The sequence below is a fragment of the Pantherophis guttatus genome, chromosome 3, assembly GCF_059756535.1.
Source record: "Pantherophis guttatus breed Tessera chromosome 3, ASM5975653v1, whole genome shotgun sequence".
In the NCBI taxonomy this organism is placed as follows: Eukaryota; Metazoa; Chordata; class Lepidosauria; order Squamata; family Colubridae; genus Pantherophis; species Pantherophis guttatus.
This window is the reverse complement of record NC_142065.1, coordinates 96,882,536-96,901,346: the sequence shown is the minus strand read 5'-3', so window position 1 is coordinate 96,901,346 and position 18,811 is coordinate 96,882,536. Positions and strand designations below refer to the sequence as shown.

The following is an 18,811-nucleotide window of genomic DNA, read 5'->3' as shown; positions in this document are numbered from 1 at the left end:
TATGAGATTTTATATTTTACATAGTTGTCAGTGTTCTTATTCCAAGATATTATCTCTGTTATAGCATGGGAATTCTTTAAATTCTGATAGCATTGGTGCTACATAAAATCATGTTTGAAAATTATGTATACTCAGCTGAAATTTCAGTCAGTGGGAGAAATTTGATTTGTATTTTTTCAGTTATTTTTCACTCTCATTGTTTTTTTTTCAAAAAAATATTTTAAAAATTAAATTAATATAGAATATTTGCGTAGTGAATTTTATTGGCACATAAAATAGCAATTGTACCACCAAGCTGTGCATGCTTATTATTGCACATTAACACAAATATCTTGATACTGCCTTTTCTCTTTTCCTGCCATTGGAACCCTTTTGATTAATATTCCTTTTGTAATATTTTAAAGAATTAGATAATTTTTTTAAATTAAAAAAATAATTTTCACACATTAAGTGCTTCATCTTAAATATCTCCCTCTTAAGCACATCACTTTCCCCCCCACTGTACATGCTTTCAACTGGATTTTTCTTTTTACACTTTGCAGTATTTTTAGAAAAGTCCTTTCTAGTGCAGTTTACGATGACGATATTTTCCCGCTTTTTCTTTTGCTGTGTTGGCACAGGCATTGTGCTTATTCTGTTGCAAGTGGTTCCAGTATTTGATCAGTTCGCTAGGCTGGAACTGATGGGAGGTAATTAGATGACTATATTTACAGCTGGAATAAGAAACCCGCCAGTGATTGAAGACAAACTCATTGGGTGGGGGCATTGGGTCAATTCTCAATTTGGCAAGACAGATGCCTACATATACATCTTCTAAATGCAACCGTCTGATACTCAGTGAAACCTTAAAAATTTTTTCCGCTAAATCTCCAGAAAACACATAGCCAGTCCCAGAGCAGAATACAGGGTAGCGTTCACTTGGATACAGATCAGGTGGCATGTACCACTTACTGTCTTTATTCCGATTAGGTGCATATCCCCTCATTAGATAGCCAGTAAAGTATTTTTGCCGGGGAGGCAGCTCTGGCTTCAAAAGCTTGTGTATTAAATACTCTGTATTTACAAACATGTCACTGTCAGTTTTCATAACATATGGAACATTTGGGCAATAGGTGGCCACCCAGTTCATCCCCATGAGTGTTTTAATTGTTAAGTTGTAATAAGTATCCAAGTATTCTTGTTGGATAATATCATGATATTGCCTGCTTTCTTCTAGGATGGCTTGCTGAAGGTATCCATTTAATTTAATACTTAAACCTAGCAAAAAAATCCGAACTATTTGAATCCCAGGTGCCAGGCTTTCATTCCCCCAGGTTTGCCTGATAGCTTGCCGAGGTTCCACCTGGCCTGGTTCTGCAGCTATAAGAAGTATTAGAAACGGAGTTGATTCCTGGCATTTTTCAGGCTCATTGATGATGTATTTAAAATGATACGAAGCTGGATGCCCAGTTCCTTTTGCGTTGTATATACTCCCATTGGCACTGAGCGTGTTCTCTAAACCAGTAACTCCCTGAGGTGACACTCCCGTATCATTGGAATTAATAATCATTTGTGGCCTCAGGGTTTGAGGAACTGCATCTTTCCAAATGGTCCTTAAAGAGCTGTGGTTTGTTTCACTTTTTGTTGATCTAAATCCCCGTGTAGTATATGCCACAGGGTTTTCTTTGTATCCAACTCTCCCAGGCAGCCAATCATGGTGATTAAAAAAGAGAAATATAGCAAAAAGGAACACAAGAGAGAGTAGACCAATGAAGTGTGTGCGAAAGAGAGACCGTTTGGTATTCCAGGTCATCTTGGCAAAGCAGCAATGCCGCCTTCTCCACTGAAGCATGTTGTAAGTATCCAATAATGGATATGAGAATGATTGAAGGTAGTGCTTTCTTTGTTTGGGATCCACTGCTATTTCATGGAATTCATCTTGCGTCTTTTATAGGGAGATGGCTAGTGACTGGCAAGCTCTGTAAAAATCAAAAGGAGATTTAAGTGAATAAGTTTTCAAAGATTGCTTTCAAAGCTCCTTTTATAAGGAACATATGAAAAAGAAGAGGGTTTTTTTACAGAAAGGGGAAACAAACAACAATAATAACTTATGCATAACTGTTAAATTTTCAAATTATTTCTTATTTATTGGTTTGGCATCCAAACCACCTTGGTTATTTATTCCCTTTTTACAGTTGGTAAATTAGCACCCAAAGTCTTTGATTAGTTCTAAGCCCTGCAGGATTTGAACTCGTATTCTTCAAATCCATACCTAATACTTGCCCAGTTTGCTATTCTTAAATTTTTGATTTGTGCAATCTGTTTTAAAAACTATACGAGATTAATATATGGTACCGATACAAAACAAGATTATGTTCCTGTGGTTTTAAAACTTTCTATCCTCAAGAATCCCTTCTGCATATGCCACTGAAGTTCTTGAGTACAGCTGTTACTGTTTTTTTAAAAAATGTACTTTCTAGTAACAGGTTTGCTACAATCCCATATACTTGCTTATTGGGGTGTATGTTTTAAAATAGGTTTGCTTGTGATTTATGACTTGAGTCTTTTAAGTTTCAGCATACTGCAAATGAAGGGTTCTCGGTAAAGATCAAATATAAATAACTTGGTATCCACTGGCAGGATTATGAGTACTAATTAAAGCTAATTTGAATGCATTACCTAGTATGATTCACAGTATCTAGTCCCAGTGACTCTTGGGAAATTGTCATACATTGATAGAGGGACAGTCATAAGTGATTGATTATAGCAGAGCTTTGTTAGTCACAGTATGTTGCTTGGCTTGTTTCCATTGGCCCCTCCTGCGTTCAGAAAGTCAGTGAGAAGATACACTTTTTAAAATTAATTTTCCAGATGCAAATAACTCGGTTAAATATCCTTCAGAATTAACAAATATTGAACATTTTGATTCATAACTGATTTTGATCCTTTTAAATGTGCTTAAAAAGCTACAATAGAGCTTGATATTATTTTCTTTATATGATTATATTATACTAAAAAAAAATCACATTAAATATCCCTTTAGCTTCTAAAAGCTGTTGTAATTCATTTGGGATTTCAACTATGTACTTGCACATACAGACCCACTCCCTATGTAGCATTTCCTAGAAATAAATCATAGAAAAGCTGTACATACCTATGATGAATAAGATACTGTAAGTAATATTTAAATATTGTTGGTAGATCATAACTAACATTTTATAAAACATTTCTTACTGTTACTTCATTTTTGTATTCTTGAATAAAGGTAATACGGAATTTTTACGATACTGCATATTAAAACTCACGACATTATCCTCAACTGAGCCATTTTGAACATAATGTAAATTGATTTGTGATTCCATGCATTGTTTTAAATGCTGGGGCTCTGAGTAAAAGTCATATGAATATTTTAATAAGAAATAATAATTTTTAAAATGTACATTTACACTATAATTAATGACTTTGCCACCTCTTAAAACATATATTGGATTTTTAAAAAAATTTAAAGGACTACTGTTTTGCATGAATGGCATATTCAATGTCAGTTTCTCATTTTAAAAAGAATGTGATTGAGAGGGATTATGATGTTAAATTGTCGTTAAACAGGGTGTTTCATCAAATAGGAACTTAAATATACAGTAGCAAAAACAGATTGAAATAAATGGGAATACAGTCTTTTAATTTTTCCAGTAGACATTAAGGAAAATTCAGTACAGTATGGAACACATAGCAAATCTTTTGGTGTCTCAAAAGAAGTATTTTCTATCATTCAGAACAAAAGCTCCAGTTCATCATACTAACTGCCACTAGGAGGAGCAAGTAGTAGGCTTAGCTTTGAATTGTAGGATGCTGTACGTCTTTGTAAAACTTATACCATCCTTGAGCTATAAATTAAAATTCTCAAAACTGTTTTCTCTGGAAAATAAATATCCTATTAAAGTTGCCCTTTTGAACTTGAAAGATTTCAAGTTTAAACATCCACAATATAAACCCTGGATAAATTCTAACATTATATTTTAATAATTTCTGGTTTATAATTTACACTTTTTAATTAAAAAATTAAAATCATCTTTTTAGATGATTTATTTGTATATGCAAATATGTATTAACTACTTGAGATACAGTTAACTGGTGCAGCTATGTGGAGGACATCGAAAGGACTTCCTCTTAGCTGTGTCTTTTTAGAACTAGATTTTATTTGAACTAGATCTCCTGTATTTAAGTATTTAAACATGATATTTGTTCATTATATCTACATCTTTACTACACTTAATAGTGTATAGAAAAGGACAGTCTTTTGTTCTTTAAAGCATATGTCACCCAATTATAATAAGGTGAGTTAAGTGTTAATTGATTTTACTATTACAATATATCCAATCAAAGAATGCATAAAATATTTAACATAATCTTAGCTGAAAACAATTACATTGGTTTTGTAAGAAAATTAGCAATTATATCAGTTACTTAATATTTTTGCATGTATCATGTTACAATTTTGTAACTAGTGAGGACACTTATTTTAAGATTTAATATACCTACAATGTAGTTAATATAAGGTGTCAAGATACATAGATGCATGTAAATTTTAAAGTTGGTTTCTCCACAGAATGCAAAATGTTCATAGTTTATGATCCAAAACACTATGTGTGGCATCACATGTACCCTGTATCTTTCTCCGTTTCAAGCATCCCTAAAAGCCACTCTTGAGGGTCAGGAAACTACATGGCACTGAGATAAACAAGAGTGGAACTGTGGAAGCTAGTGCTTGCTCTGTGATCATAAATGGGCCACTTTGGATCATGGCCTACATTAAAAAGCTATGTTAAATGCCTCTTCGAGTCTCAGGTGCTCAGCTTAGATAGAATACTAAAATGATGATGTTTTGTTTTGGTAATGGCTTGCATATTTAAGTTGCCCATAATTTCTTTTTATCTCTTGAGAGCTCCAGTCAGTAATCAGAATATTTGAGGGGAAAAGAAAGAAGAATTAAATTTGATATATCAGGCAGGGCAATTTTTTAAATGTCTGTATTAAATAGGGTCTGACATTAGTTTTGACATACCTGCATTAAGACTTATCAGATGGAGGAGTCTTCATTAGTCATTTTAAAATCCTAATAGTTTAAATAAAAATCCTTGGAATGTAAAGTAACTTATTTTGACTAAAGATTTTTAAACATTATACATGATCGATATTTCAAAATACATGTTCCCAGTCTGTTTATTCTATTCTTGTAATTTACCTCAGATTTTGTCCTATTATTCTCTCAAAACCAGATTTCCCCATTAAAAAAAATATATTATGAGTTTTGCCTAAGGCAATGAAAACACATTTATGCTTAACAATCGTTAATCATTTAGTATTAGTTGTTGGCTCGGGTTTTGGAAGAGAAGGATTCAGGCAGTAAAGCAGTATTAAAATTGCAATGGATTTAGGTTTTAAATTTTTATTGCAGATAAGTAACCTGTGTTTTTTCCAATAAGCATTTCCAACAAAACCATCAAGTTTAAATGACTAGGAATGCTGGTAATGTAGTTGTTTAATAACAGCTTTTTGTTACTATGCAGCTCAAAACATTACATGCTACTCAGAACTTGGGATGATGTGATATATGCCCCCATCTTGAAGGAAATAGTATATTGATGCTTCCTTCTGAGAATTCTGATGGTTATTGATATTACTACCTGCCCAGTTGATCCTGATGCTCAAATCTCAAAACACTAATCTTCTTTTTTGGAGCCCTTTTGGAGGATTATGTATCAGGTGTGGCTGCTAATAATAATCAGATGGCACTGGGTGTTAGGGGCTAAGGGAGTAAATCAAACCTCGAAAGGTTGAAGATGCTATTGAACTTACTGGGCTGCTTAAGTGTGCTTTGATGGTATTTAGAATATATCACATAATAGCTGTGTTACTAGTGTTACCCAAGTAAGAGTAAAATTGTTCCTAATTTGATTAGCTGTTTTTTTTTAAGACAGAGAGGATGAAGGAGATTTTTTTTATATAACTCTGTTATTGCTAATAGTCTTTCCTCGCCTTTCTTTCTCATTTTTCTAATCTCCCCAGTTTTAGCACTGGACTACAAGTGATGGTTTTCTTAACAAGCATATTTCAATCCAGTCACATTTTTATCAACTGTGCATACAAAAAGCCCTGTATACATTACATAAATATATACATTAACACAGTTAATCATCCATGAAAGCACTAACTCTGACTTCTCGGTGAGTGAATGACAGTGCTTTCTATTCTGTTAAGAAATCATGCACTTGAATTAAATATCATACAATGATTTGACATACCTTCCTTATTCAGGCCATTTGTAGCATGAAAAGATTAAGCCCACTGCAAGTAGTTTTGGCACACCATCCCTTCAGCCAAAAAGATGCTATCAGCCATGCTTTCGTCTCCCTCCCCCCAACAGCCTGCTGTCCGAGACTGCTTTCAAGGCATCCACTGTGTCCATCTGTATGCTTCCTGCTCTGCTTCCTTCCCTGGTCACCAGCTTTCTTGTCTTGATTTTTCTGTGGTCATCTCAAGAGACGGAAGCAGCACTTCTAATTTCCATCCTTGCAGACATTGTCTGCTGCTGCTGACAATAGAAGCATTGAAGCTTTTACAGTTGGTGGTTCCATTCTTGTACAATGCAGTGCTGTGTTCTCTCTTCAGTATCCATATTTCTAATGGTGATGTGAGGCAAAGCAGCAGGAACTAGCTAGAATAAGGAGCTGTTCTCCGGCATTTGATAATACGATTTAGCCCACTTTCTTCATTGTTGCTAGGCAGTAACCAAAAAGGATGAGTTGAAAGATGTGAGGAAGAAAAGGGATTTATCTTAAGGTTTTGTTCAGAAAAATCCAATCCGTAGTTCCTCAGCTGCTGCACAGGAAGGCAGCAGTTTAAATGTGGGCTTTTGACAGATGCTGTCTTCTGACAGAGCAGAATTTCACGTCATTGCTTGGCTATGTCCCACGTGACAGTTTGCATTCATTCGGACTAAATCTGAAAGCAGCCAGAGAGAGCTCACTGCTTTTGCTTCCCTTCAATAGACGATACACACATCCAGCATAGCATTGAATGAATAAAATGAGAGATAATGGGGATTGATGAGATCAGTGTGTTTTCCTCAGTTGCCTTCCTTTATCTTTAGTGCTATAACCTCCACTTCCTAAACATGTCTTAATGTCAGATATTAGTTTATCTGAATCCAAACAGATTTCTGCATTATATAAATGCAAACTCTTTAGCAAACCTTTAGCAATTTTTTAGAAGCTACCTTGAGATTTTTATAAATTATCTTGAGGTAAATTTATCTGCTTATACTAGACACATGCCTTATTTTGAAAATGTTAGTCAAAACAGCTTCTGCCAGTTTGAACTTCATCATATTTTAAATATATAAAACAATTACATTATCAGAGTAATAATTTGATACCCATTTCTTAAAAAAAAAAAAAAAAAAAGAGGCCAAAGTTTTATTTAGTGAAACATTCTAATTCCATGTTGTTAAAAAGCACTTGAAGAATTCCATTAGCCAGCTTGAATACAAAAGCATGATTGTTTTTATGCACATCTGAGAGGGGGGCAAATGATGTCATTTGCATCATGATGTCATTGCAACAATGATTCATTTGTGCTGTAAGCATTATTGTGGTTTCTACTAGATTCCTTCATTTCAACGGAGATTAAAAGGCACATTGACTTTGATAGGGAGATATAACCTCCTTGATAGGCAATGCTGATAGCTTTGTTTTCTATGAATTTATTTCCATTTCCTTTTTATTAACATTATTACTCTTGGTAATAAACTAAATAATTTTAACTCTGCATTGTGTAAATACATTTTAAAAAAAAAGGTTTTCCAAAATCCCCTGCCATTCAACTTCATAGGATAAGCCATGGTTTGTAATGCAGTTTGAAGAGACAGGGTTTTTCAGCTCTTCTATTCAAGATTGGCATCATGTTAACATTTGTAAATGTTAGAGTTTAATCATTTTTAGTAATTAGATCCTCAATTTCTTTCTGAACTAAAAAAAAATCTCCAAATGTAACTGTCTGTGACTTTAGGAGTCTTTTGTGAAGAAATTTATCAAAAACATTTTGCCACTCCTAATCACTTTTTTTTTTTAATTGACTTTGTTTTAACTACTTCTGGCAGAGAATGGCATTAAAAACATAGTAATCTATATTTTCCTTTACTTCTACTTCATGTGTTGTCCCTGTTGTATATTATAAATGCCCGTGTGGTGATTAAGGAGGTTGACTAAGAATGTACTAAGAATAAGGAGATCCTGGGGCTAGTCTACCTCAGCCCCAGAAATTCACTGAGTGATTTTGGACCAGTCATTCCCAGCCCTTACAAACCTTACAAGTTTGTTGTTGTAGAAAAAAATAGAAGGAAGAAATTTGTGTACTACCTTTCGCTCCTGGGTGAGAAGTGGGATATAAATATAATAAATAATTCGTGATAAAAATTAGAGAAATATACATGTGCAAGCTTCAGAATTAACATTCTATGTAATTGAGCCAATGAAGTAGTTAAAGTGAACTCCTTGATTATGATGGTTGATTCTGGATAATCACTCTCTTATGTCGTCATATCAGATCCATATTATGTATAATATCTCTTTTTTTTGCAAAAAGTTTTTTTTTAAACAAAAACAACATAAAAACATCCAAACACTTACAGACAGTATTTCGATCGGTGAAAATCATTTCATGCTCTCAAAATTTTCAAACTCTCATTATATGACAGATATTCTTACCTCTAATAAAAAAAAAAGTGTTTAAACATTTTATCCAAATTTCATTTCATATATAATATTTCATCTCCATGATTTATTATCTATCCATTGATAAAATAGCTCCCATATCAAATAATATTGTTTATCTTCCTGTTCTCTTATTTCAAATGTCAATCTACTCATTTTGGCACAATCCAACATTTTCTTAATAATTTCTTCATCAGTAATCATCTTCTCTCCTTTCCAGTTTTTTGCAAATACAATTCTAGCCACTGTCAATATATTCACAATTAAATATTGTAATTCTTTGTTAAATGTCTGTGATAAGATCCCTAATAAAAATATTTCTGGTTTAAGGTCAATATGTCTCTTTGTCATTTTTTCCAACCATATGTGTATCTTAGTCCAAAATCTCCTTGCTTCTACGCATGTCCACCATATATGGTAATAAGATCCTGGGGTCTGATGGCACTTCCAGCACTTCTCCGATTTGTTCTTGAACATTCTGGCTATCCTTGTTGGGGATAAATGCAACCTGTAAAACGTCTTATACAAATTCTCCTTATATGCTATTGTCATTTTATAATTATGTGACCACAATTTTTGCCATTTCTCTAAATCAGTGGTTCTCAACCTGTGGGTCGCGACCCCTTTGGGGGTCGAACGACCCTTTCACAGGGGTCGCCTAAGACCATCGGAAACACATATTTTCAATGATTTTAGGAATAATTTTATGGTTGGGGGTCACCACCACATGAGGAACTGTATTAAAGGGTCGCGGCATTAGGAAGGTTGAGAACCACTGCTCTAAATCAATACTATAAGCAAATTTTTTCTCCATGCTATCATTGACTCTTTAACTTGTTCTTCTTCCAATTTTGCCTCTAGCAAGTGTCCATATAACTTTTTAATTACATGGTCATCAGAGCCCATCAATATCTTATCTAAGGTAGTCAAAACATTATAAAAACCTTCTTGTTTGAGATCTTCTTGATATCTAGAAGATATTTGCATATATGAAAACCAATATTATGTATAATATCTTGAGAACTCAGACAACCTGTACCCTATTTAGTCATTGTTTCAGAGATATTTCTTTACCAAAAAAATGGAATGATCACAGGTGGCAAAACATCAGTGAGAGAGGGAGCAAGCCAACTTCCTGCTGGCTTCTCTATTGAGTTTCCTTGTGGGAAGCTGGCAAGAAGCATCAGAAAGCCTTCTTCCTCCCTGAAGCAGCCACAACTTTCTCAGATTTTGTTCCCCTTGGAGTCATGAGTCTCAGATTTTGGACACATTCTGTAAGTAAGTCCATTTGATAGATCTTGGTTCAAAAATTGTTGCCCCATTTTGCCCCATTAAAGATTATGGAGAAAAAGTTTTAATAGTATATAGATTGCTATGACTACAAAGGTAAATATAAATGCTAAAAGGGCATATTTAGGATCTTTGTGGAAATATAACTTCATGGATATATATATATCCAAACTATGTGGAATTTTCTGTAGTCAAAAGTGTAATATTGTCAGCTGCCCAGATTCACCTCAATAGTGAGATAGCCAGCAAAGAAATTTAATTAATTAATTAATTGGCATGGGATGTATGCTGGATTTCATCAAAATGGTCACATCAGACCACAAAACGAAGTGAGATAATTCAGAATAGATGTTCATTTACCCAAAGTGGAACTAAACCAACTGAACCCACTGTGTGCTAATTCTCCACAAGCTCCATTCTTGATTCATTTCTCCAAGGTCCATCATATTGAGAAAATTAATATGGAACTATGAGAGGAGGGGAGGCTATACTCATGTGTAACTGTCTAAAATTTCATATGAATGCTTTTGTTGCCAATAGTTAGCTCTACAGATTCTATCACATCCTGCCCTAAAATAACATTCTGGATCAAACAAACAAACAGCATTGGCAACAGTACTGTAGATGTCACATTAGTTTACCCATTTTCTCAGTGTGATCCAGGCAGTAGCCTGATAACACAAAGTATACTTTTACTCAGTTTTGTTCAGTTGGTCCAATAGGAATCGACTGGCCAATTACTCAGAACACATGCATCTTGGTTTGTAGATTTAAGCTTGCATAAAGCATAAAACCCATGATAATTCTTCTCAAAAAATTTTTAGGTTTATAGTTTTTTTCATGTTTCTTTGGGCTATTTTGATCTTTGGCTATTTTATCATTTTATCATTTTTTGGTATTTTATGACCTATTTCCACTCACCGGACATTGACAAACCTAAGAAAAATTTGTTCTGACATGAACCTTTCCCCAGAATTCATTTATGAACTAGTTCTGCCCCATTTTCTTCTATCATGTCTGATGCATCTCTGTCCTTTCATACTTAGTTTTTTCCATAATAACCTAATTCACCTGTTTTTCCACATTAATGTTGCTAATATGCAGCCTAACTATGGAGTACACCCCAGTGCTATTTGACTATTAAGGTGTAAAATAATCTGCAATCATGTTAAGCAAATAAATTACAGTTTGTATGCTTGCAGCAAACACAATTTCCTATATTTTTTGTCATATACAGTACCAAGTGTCTGCCATCCCCAGTAAAATATATTTGATTCAAAGATAATATCTCCAATTGTTCTTTTCTCAAAAGTTGTTTTTTCCTTTTTGGAATGACATTGTTCTTTACTGATGTATTCTTTGTCTGTGACTACAGAGGAACTATCAGCCTGAAAATGGAATCTATCTGTTATATCTTCAAAATTAGTTGTACATAAACTTCTCTGTCCTTTTAGCCTTTCCAGTTCTCCAAGGAACAGAGGCTCTTTGCAGATTCATTTCAGTACCTTTTAAAGAAAGGTCAAACACACTTTGTTTCTGATGTTGGCCAAGACAGGAATAAATAGTAGAGCCATATTAATAATAACAAACCTGAATTGTTAAGGTTAGTAATGAAACTAATCTGGTAATAATCCAACATAATGCAGAATTGTGGAGAAGAGGGTTGCTATTTATATCCAAATACTACAAATATAAGATTAGTGTCTATGTATGACTTATAGTGTCTTGTTTCTTATAGATCTAGCTACATACTTCACTCATGAGCTTTTCATTCAGAAGAAATCCTCCTTCTCAACATGTGAATCAATAAATGGTTAATTCTTCCTTATATTTTGCAGCAATGGTAACAAATTATAGTGTTAATTTCAGGTTTTCGTCATACCAGGGACATTTAAATCAAAATGATGTGTGTATTTCTAGTTTTTCATTTCCCTTCCCTTCAGTTTAAGTTCTAACTCACCCTAATATCCTATTAATGGAGAAGAACGTTAAGAACTGTGAAATGACAAAGGTTGTGGAACAGGTTTTTCATGCTTTTAATAATCCTTAAGATCAGTCATTATCCCAAATATATAGCAGAGATACATTTGTAATATATGCCTTCATTATGAAAGCTTTTATTTTTTTTAAAAAAGAATACAAATTATGAGACACAGTTTATATTAAAATATACATGAATCAAGAGTTAAAATTTCTATTTCTGATAAATATTTGATAGGAATATTACTAAAAGAACACTGATAAAATACTCAGATGATATCTAAATAAGATTAGGCATTTAAATAAGCTGCACATTTTTATTATTTAATTATATTCTTGTTGAGAAACACACTATTCTCATTTTTATATCCTTATCAACAGATTGTGTGAAAAACATGGCAGATGCATAGATTGGCCTACTTTCTTTTTTGAATTCACAGACTGATAGTGTTTCTTGTATGAAGTTTGGTAAAGTGCTAGAAACTCAAGGTTTGGCTTCCATTAAGTGCATTTCCTAGAAATAGTTTAGAATACAGTCAAAAGTTCATTCTTGCTAGTAGCCAAAACACTACTATCTATTTAAGGATACTCAGATATCTCAAACAGTAGTTGGAGTATTTATTGCTCAAAATTTACAATAGCCCTGAGGTGTCTTTAAGTAGATTTCTAAATGATACTCCATAGTATATGTCTATATATGCCATATCTTTATTGAAAATTCAAACAGTGGTAATGTATTAAAATAATAATCTTTTTTGCATTTATGTTTGTATCCTTAAATAGGCAAACCATTATTTTAAGGCTTAATACAACTGTAAAGCAGGGGGGGGGGGAGGGAATCTGAAAAATGACTGCATAGTCATAAATACGACCAAACAATTGAACATTGGTTCAGAACCATTAGATGGACCTAATGCAAGCTTTCTAGTGAAGCACACCTTGAATGGATTAATATTTCCTCCTGTCAGTGTGGATCATTGCACAGGTACTGCTATTCTATACTATGTGGATTAGTAATGTGTTGCAATATTAATTAGATACCAAGACTGTTGTGACTGAAAGCTATAAACTACAATAAATTCCACCCTAGTAAATCACTTGATTAAAAAAAATACTTGGCAGGAGTAGGAATACCTAACTTCTGAGCTGGGCATGGCTTCTTATTTTGCTCTGTTTCCAGATTTATGGTAAGACAAATGTATGGTGGTATTTTTTTGGGGGGGGGGATTGTGCTTTGTTGGCCAAGACCATTTGAACTTTTTTTGATGTTGGCAAGAGGAGTCAACTGAAGTTTGTTCATATTATGATTTTAGCTCAGCTGCTAGAAGAATCGCTTGGCATGAGCTACTGTCTCCTTTTGAGCAGCTGTTATCTGAGTAGAATTCAGAACCTGCATAGACAATTGGGCACAAACTGAATTGAGTTTGTTCCTTTGCTCAAGGGTGGAATTATGTGTGAAATTCTTCCCTACTGAGATCAGAGAAACCTTTATTGAAACATGCTTGCAATTCATGTTTTTATTATATAAAGGGATTGGAAAATGTATGATTGAAAAACTGTATATAAACAGTCTTTTCAGGGGTTTTTTTGTTGGAGTGTTTTGGGTTTGTTTTTTTCTTCTTCTTCCTTCTTCTATTTTAGGAACTTGCAAAGTATTCAGTTTAGCAAATCTGATGTTTATTACTTTATTTGCAGGGCAGTTTCAATATCATTTTACTCTTAAAAAAACCCACAAATTAATTGTTTGAACATAAAAGGAATTAGTTTGGTGTAGTGGTTAAGTGGATGGTTTAGAAATCAGCAGATTGTGAGTTAGTCCCACTTTAGGCATGAAAGTGTCCGAGTGACTTTGAGTCAGTGACTTCTCTTGACTGAATTAATTTCGCAGAGTTATTGTTGTGTGAAAAATAGGAGGAGGAAGAAATATTATGTATGTTTGCCACCTTGATTACTTATAAAGTAATTAGGATGGAATTAAAAAGTATAAACAAGTAGACATCTGCTATCCATAGGAAAACAATAATGTGAACTAGTAGTTCAAACTGTATCCATACATTTCAGTTTGTTGAAAATATACTAACGAATATCCATGACTTCCATGAACAGTAGCTTTGGTAACACTTAGTCTCATTGCTTATATCTGTTATGCAATCTGAGATCCCAAGACCTCCAAGTTTTTTAACATGATAAAAGAAGACAGTTGTTATATGACTGTAGAGTAAAACCTAACTGTATTTAATATTAATTAAATTTAAAAATTAAATAAAACTTAGCTTACATCTATTATTATTTTTTGAAGTCTTACTCAAAGATCTTGTGAGGCCCCTGCCCTATAAAAAGTTCTACACACCAGATGTACAGTTGGTCTGAATAATGCTGAAGTGATAAAGTAACGATAAATAGTTACAATACATTGGTACATACATAGGAGTGGGGGGAGGGAGCTAAGAAGGCAAAAAGGAAGCAACCACATAAAGAATTGCTCTGAAAAAATATTTCTTTATCACTGTAGTTTTAACCTATTGTTTTAAATACAAGTAGTCCTCAACTTATAACCATTTATTTAGTGATCATTTGAAGTTACAAGTTACAACTTGTAAAATTGAAGTTACAACACTGAAAAAAGTGACTTATGAACAGTTATCACCCTTTGCCGCATCCCCATGGTCATGTGATCAAAATTTTAGCTGCTTGGCACAACTGACATGTATTTATGATAGTTGCACTTAACACCACATGATTAACTTACCAACTGCTGTGATTCACTTAACAACTGTGACAAAAATGGTTGTAAAATGGGGAACCACACACCTAACAAATGTTTGGTTTAGCAACAGAAATTTTGGCTCCACTGTGGTTGTAAGTCAAGGACTACCTGTACTGCTCCTCTGCTTCCTTATTGGAAGCTTCAACATTTAGAAAGAGTTGAGAAAACTCAGGGACATTAATAATCATCATGGGATAAAGAAGGAAGACACAGTGTACGCATTGTAACATAAGTTATATCCAAATCCACAAAACAATTGACAATTGACAGTGACCTAATGATCAAGCAGCCAACTCCTGTAAATATTTCTATTCCCTCAGATCCATCTGATGGATATGATGCTTTAAAGTGGGATTTACAAGCAGAGGTCAAAAGCCAACAGTTTATAGATCTCTCCTCTTTAGTGGAGGAGATTTTCCCCCTGAGAACACCCAGATGCAATCTGCTCATCAGCTGCACAGTTATTACTGGACAGTAGTGTTGATACTACCCTGATAAACTTACAGAATAAAACATAACTGACTTTCTAACCAGGCAAAGTTTGCGGATAGCACAAACATTTGGTTCTATCTTTGACTTGTTGACGACAATTCGTCAACTCTTAAAAGAGTTATTTGTAAAACTTACTGAAAACCAGTCAAAAGACTACTCTGCAAAATCACAACATCCGTGAGAAAGAGTGAGAAACAGATCCTAGTGATTATGTAATCAAGGGAGACATTTAAATTATAAGTACTATTTAAAGCCTAAACAAATCATTTTAGAAATAGTAAATAATTGATCAAATTTAGGATGATGGAGATTAAAAAGAACTATTATCTTTAATTCAGTCACTATTCAGCGGAAAAACAGTTGATTGGTTTATAGCAGGCTGGGTGGCTTCCATCTTGTAGAGGCCAAGAGTGAATTTTACTTACATGTAGGCAATGCCTAGTTCCCAGGTAATGCTTTAAAATGAGGCCTTTTCTGCATACTTTTTCAATATTTGCAAAATTTGGTTTAAAATTTATTCTGCTCAGAGGAGGTCCTATGCCAAACTGGCCACAAGAGTATTGCCACATTAAAACCTGATCTCTCAACTTTAGATATCCTCAAGGATATTTTATACTGCCCAGACGAACAGTTTCTTCCTCCTATTGCAAAACATTGCACAGATGACCTTCTGGGAAAAAGAAATCCAATTAATTCCTTCAGTGCTATATCAGACTCAGAACAAGCTGGTATTATTAAAAGACTGGATAGTTTGAAATTATAATGACAGCACGTAAAATAGCCAGACATCTAATTGATTGTTTTACCAAAGTAGTTGCCATCACTTCGAGAAAAGTCTTGTTGGTATATAGTTTCTCTGGCCTGTGGAATCTAGGTGTGCAGATATCAGCATAGAGTCTCCTGGAGCAGATCTAAATTCCTTCACGCAGCCACCTATTGAAATAGCACAACATCCAGAAAGTTCAAACAATAAAAAACTGTATGCTGCTGATAGACAAAAGGAAGGTATTGACTGCCTAAAATCCTGGGAACCACAATCTGAGCCAGGTGGTGGGCTGCCCCACATGAGATAGATATTTGCAGGTAAATATATCCAATAACTTTCATATACTCCAGCCAACCAGGCAAACCTTTGCCCCAGAAATGGTGGCTAACAGGAATCAGAGCTCTTTTAACCAAGCTTGGTTCAATCGCGACTGGCACACAACCAACTAATTTTCTGCTATAAGGAATATAAAAATTACCTGGTGTAATTTTGATTTCATTCATTGCTTATCCAGGGACTCACCAGCTTTGCAAAATGCCCAGATTCTCCAGCACGCTGCTTTTAGAGAATCCAAAGCGTGGGTTATTCTTTGTCTATTTGCTAGAGACTGAGTGTACGTTTCTTTAAATTTCCTTGACCACGCCTCCTTCGCTTGGCTGAGCTCCGGTTTATTTACTCAGTCAAGCAAGAGACTGTTTTTTTCCTTTGCTCTAGCAAATAGACTGCTATTTGCTCTAGCAAATAGAGTTGAATTCTACCTTTGTTTTTCTCTCAACTGCTACTAGTCTTAACGATCTGTCGGGAGCGGAGAAGATTTGTAGATTGAGGAGATATCAGCTGTTTTTCTGATATCATCGTTCTCTCCTCAGCTGCCGATGGTGGGTGAGTCGTTCCTGGGGCTCCAGGTTGGCTGCCACCACTCCTGATTCACAGGGAGCATCTTGGAGCTCTGCCTATCCAAGGGCATCTCTGAGTGTCTGGTATCAGCCTTATGGCTAATTCAGATCTGTCCTCAGATCTGGAGCAAACCTACAGCCCTCCCAAGGCCCGGAAACAGTCAAAGCATGGTTCCAAAGGTGCCTCAAAATGCACCAGACAACCTGAAGGCGGGACATGACTTTCTGTTCCTCGCCCTTCGAAACGAGTGTCTGCAGATGATAAAGTCGCAGAGAGGCGGCACAAGGCCTTAGAGAGACACTTTGCCTTTGTCAGAGCATTTATTAATCCCATGTTTGGCTCTGGGACTAATTACCCTGGTTTAGAGGAGATGAATCGAGGCTTATCCTTGTTTGCAATATTCCGAAAAGAAACGTGAGGAAGGTTTCTAATAAAACTCATTTATTTGTTATAAAGAAAATAAAACACCTCACTAACTAAGAAAAGTTTGTTACATTTTTGAAAGTAATTCGGGCCGGCTATCTCTTAGCCGGACCTTTCTGGAAAGAGAACAAAGGAAAGAGTGTGAAGAAGGAATGGAATGTGGGTGGATACGGAAACACGTAGCTTACTGATAAGTTGGCAAAGCTACGGAGAGTCTGACAGTCCAGAAATAATGAGCTCAGCTGGTAAATAAAATAACGCAGTGACAGCCTTGGCTCAGCAGAAGGCACAAGCCACGGGTCACCAGATGGCATCTGCATCTCAACCACCCACACATCGTTCTGCCCAGGATCCAGTGGTTTTGATGGAGGGGCCCCAGAATAGTGACTCAGGAACTGATAACGCCCAAAGGCCAGTGGTTGGGGGCTCTCAAGAGAGATCCTGCAGTTGTGCCTTTGAGCTCAAGGGTAGACATTCATGTTTCACCTTCTATGGGTCATTCCCCCCCAAAGCAACATTTACCCCTACCACAGCGGGGCTCTGTGCCAGGGACAGGCTACAGCCGGCGTTGTCCCATGACATTCAGACACTAGTCTTATAGACTATTTCAAGAATTTTGACATCTGGAGCTCACCAAGGAGCCCAGTGTCCTTCGTTGCAGGCTATTTTGCAATCACAGACCCAGACATATGTGGATCCACATTATGATTATTCTTGTCACCCGGATTCTATCCACAGTGAGGATTCCTTGTTGGATGACCAGACATGGAGTTCTCTGACGATGATGGATTGTTACCGGATAGACCTACATTCACGGGCCTCTTCTGTCCCTCTCTCTTCAAGTCCTTACTTCCCAAAGCCAAAGTAACGACTAACATAGGGGTCTCTGAGACATATTCTACCCAACAAGGGGACTGTCAGCCTCATGATGATTTATTTACGCTTCCTAAAACAGAGCAGGAGTTTATTCCGTGCTCCCAGCTTTTCACGCAAGTGATACAAAAGCCATGGAGCCAACCTGCTTCCATAGCAGCACCAAACGGACATGACAAAAAACTTTATTGTTCAGCTCCAAGTCATTAGGACTTAATCCAATTGCCTACTCTTGATGCCCCAGTGGCTAGCTTGACTTCCTCCTCTGTCATTTCCAATGACATAATGGACGGGTTGAGAACGGAAGATAGAAAAGCTGAACTCTCCTTCCACAAAACCCATCAAGCGGACGCTTGGGCCATTAGGGCCGCGACATCGGCGTACTTCTGATATCATCGGGCTCAGGAACTGATTCTGCCGGACTTCTGTCTGGACCCGACACATCTTTTGGAACAACAATGGCATACCTTGAACATTAGGAGGGCCCTCCGCAGGTACATTAAACGGACTGCATCCTTCCTCTCCTTCCACCCTTCGTCATTTGGCAAGAAAGTGTCCCCTTCCACCATCGGT

At 35.6% G+C, this 18,811-nt stretch overlaps 2 protein-coding genes across 3 annotated transcripts in view; one reads left to right on the top strand and one right to left on the bottom strand.

Moving 5' to 3' along the window:
• The window catches only part of CDC73 (cell division cycle 73), a 108,050-nt gene that overhangs the window by 57,713 nt on the left and 31,526 nt on the right, over nt 1-18,811 (top strand). The window lies entirely within an intron of this gene.
• B3GALT2 (beta-1,3-galactosyltransferase 2) lies at nt 244-6,910 on the bottom strand. 2 transcript variants are annotated; one of them, XM_034409588.3, is made up of 2 exons: nt 6,282-6,910; nt 244-1,958 (listed from the first exon to the last, which is right to left on the bottom strand). In XM_034409588.3, exon 2 carries the CDS (start codon nt 1,829-1,831, stop codon nt 563-565), a length of 1,269 nt encoding a protein of 422 aa, XP_034265479.1. In that variant the 5' UTR covers nt 1,832-1,958; nt 6,282-6,910; the 3' UTR covers nt 244-562. The 2 variants fall into 2 exon arrangements, with proteins under 2 accessions (XP_034265479.1, XP_087746210.1); XM_087890084.1 differs by lacking the exon at nt 6,282-6,910 and adding an exon at nt 2,659-2,798.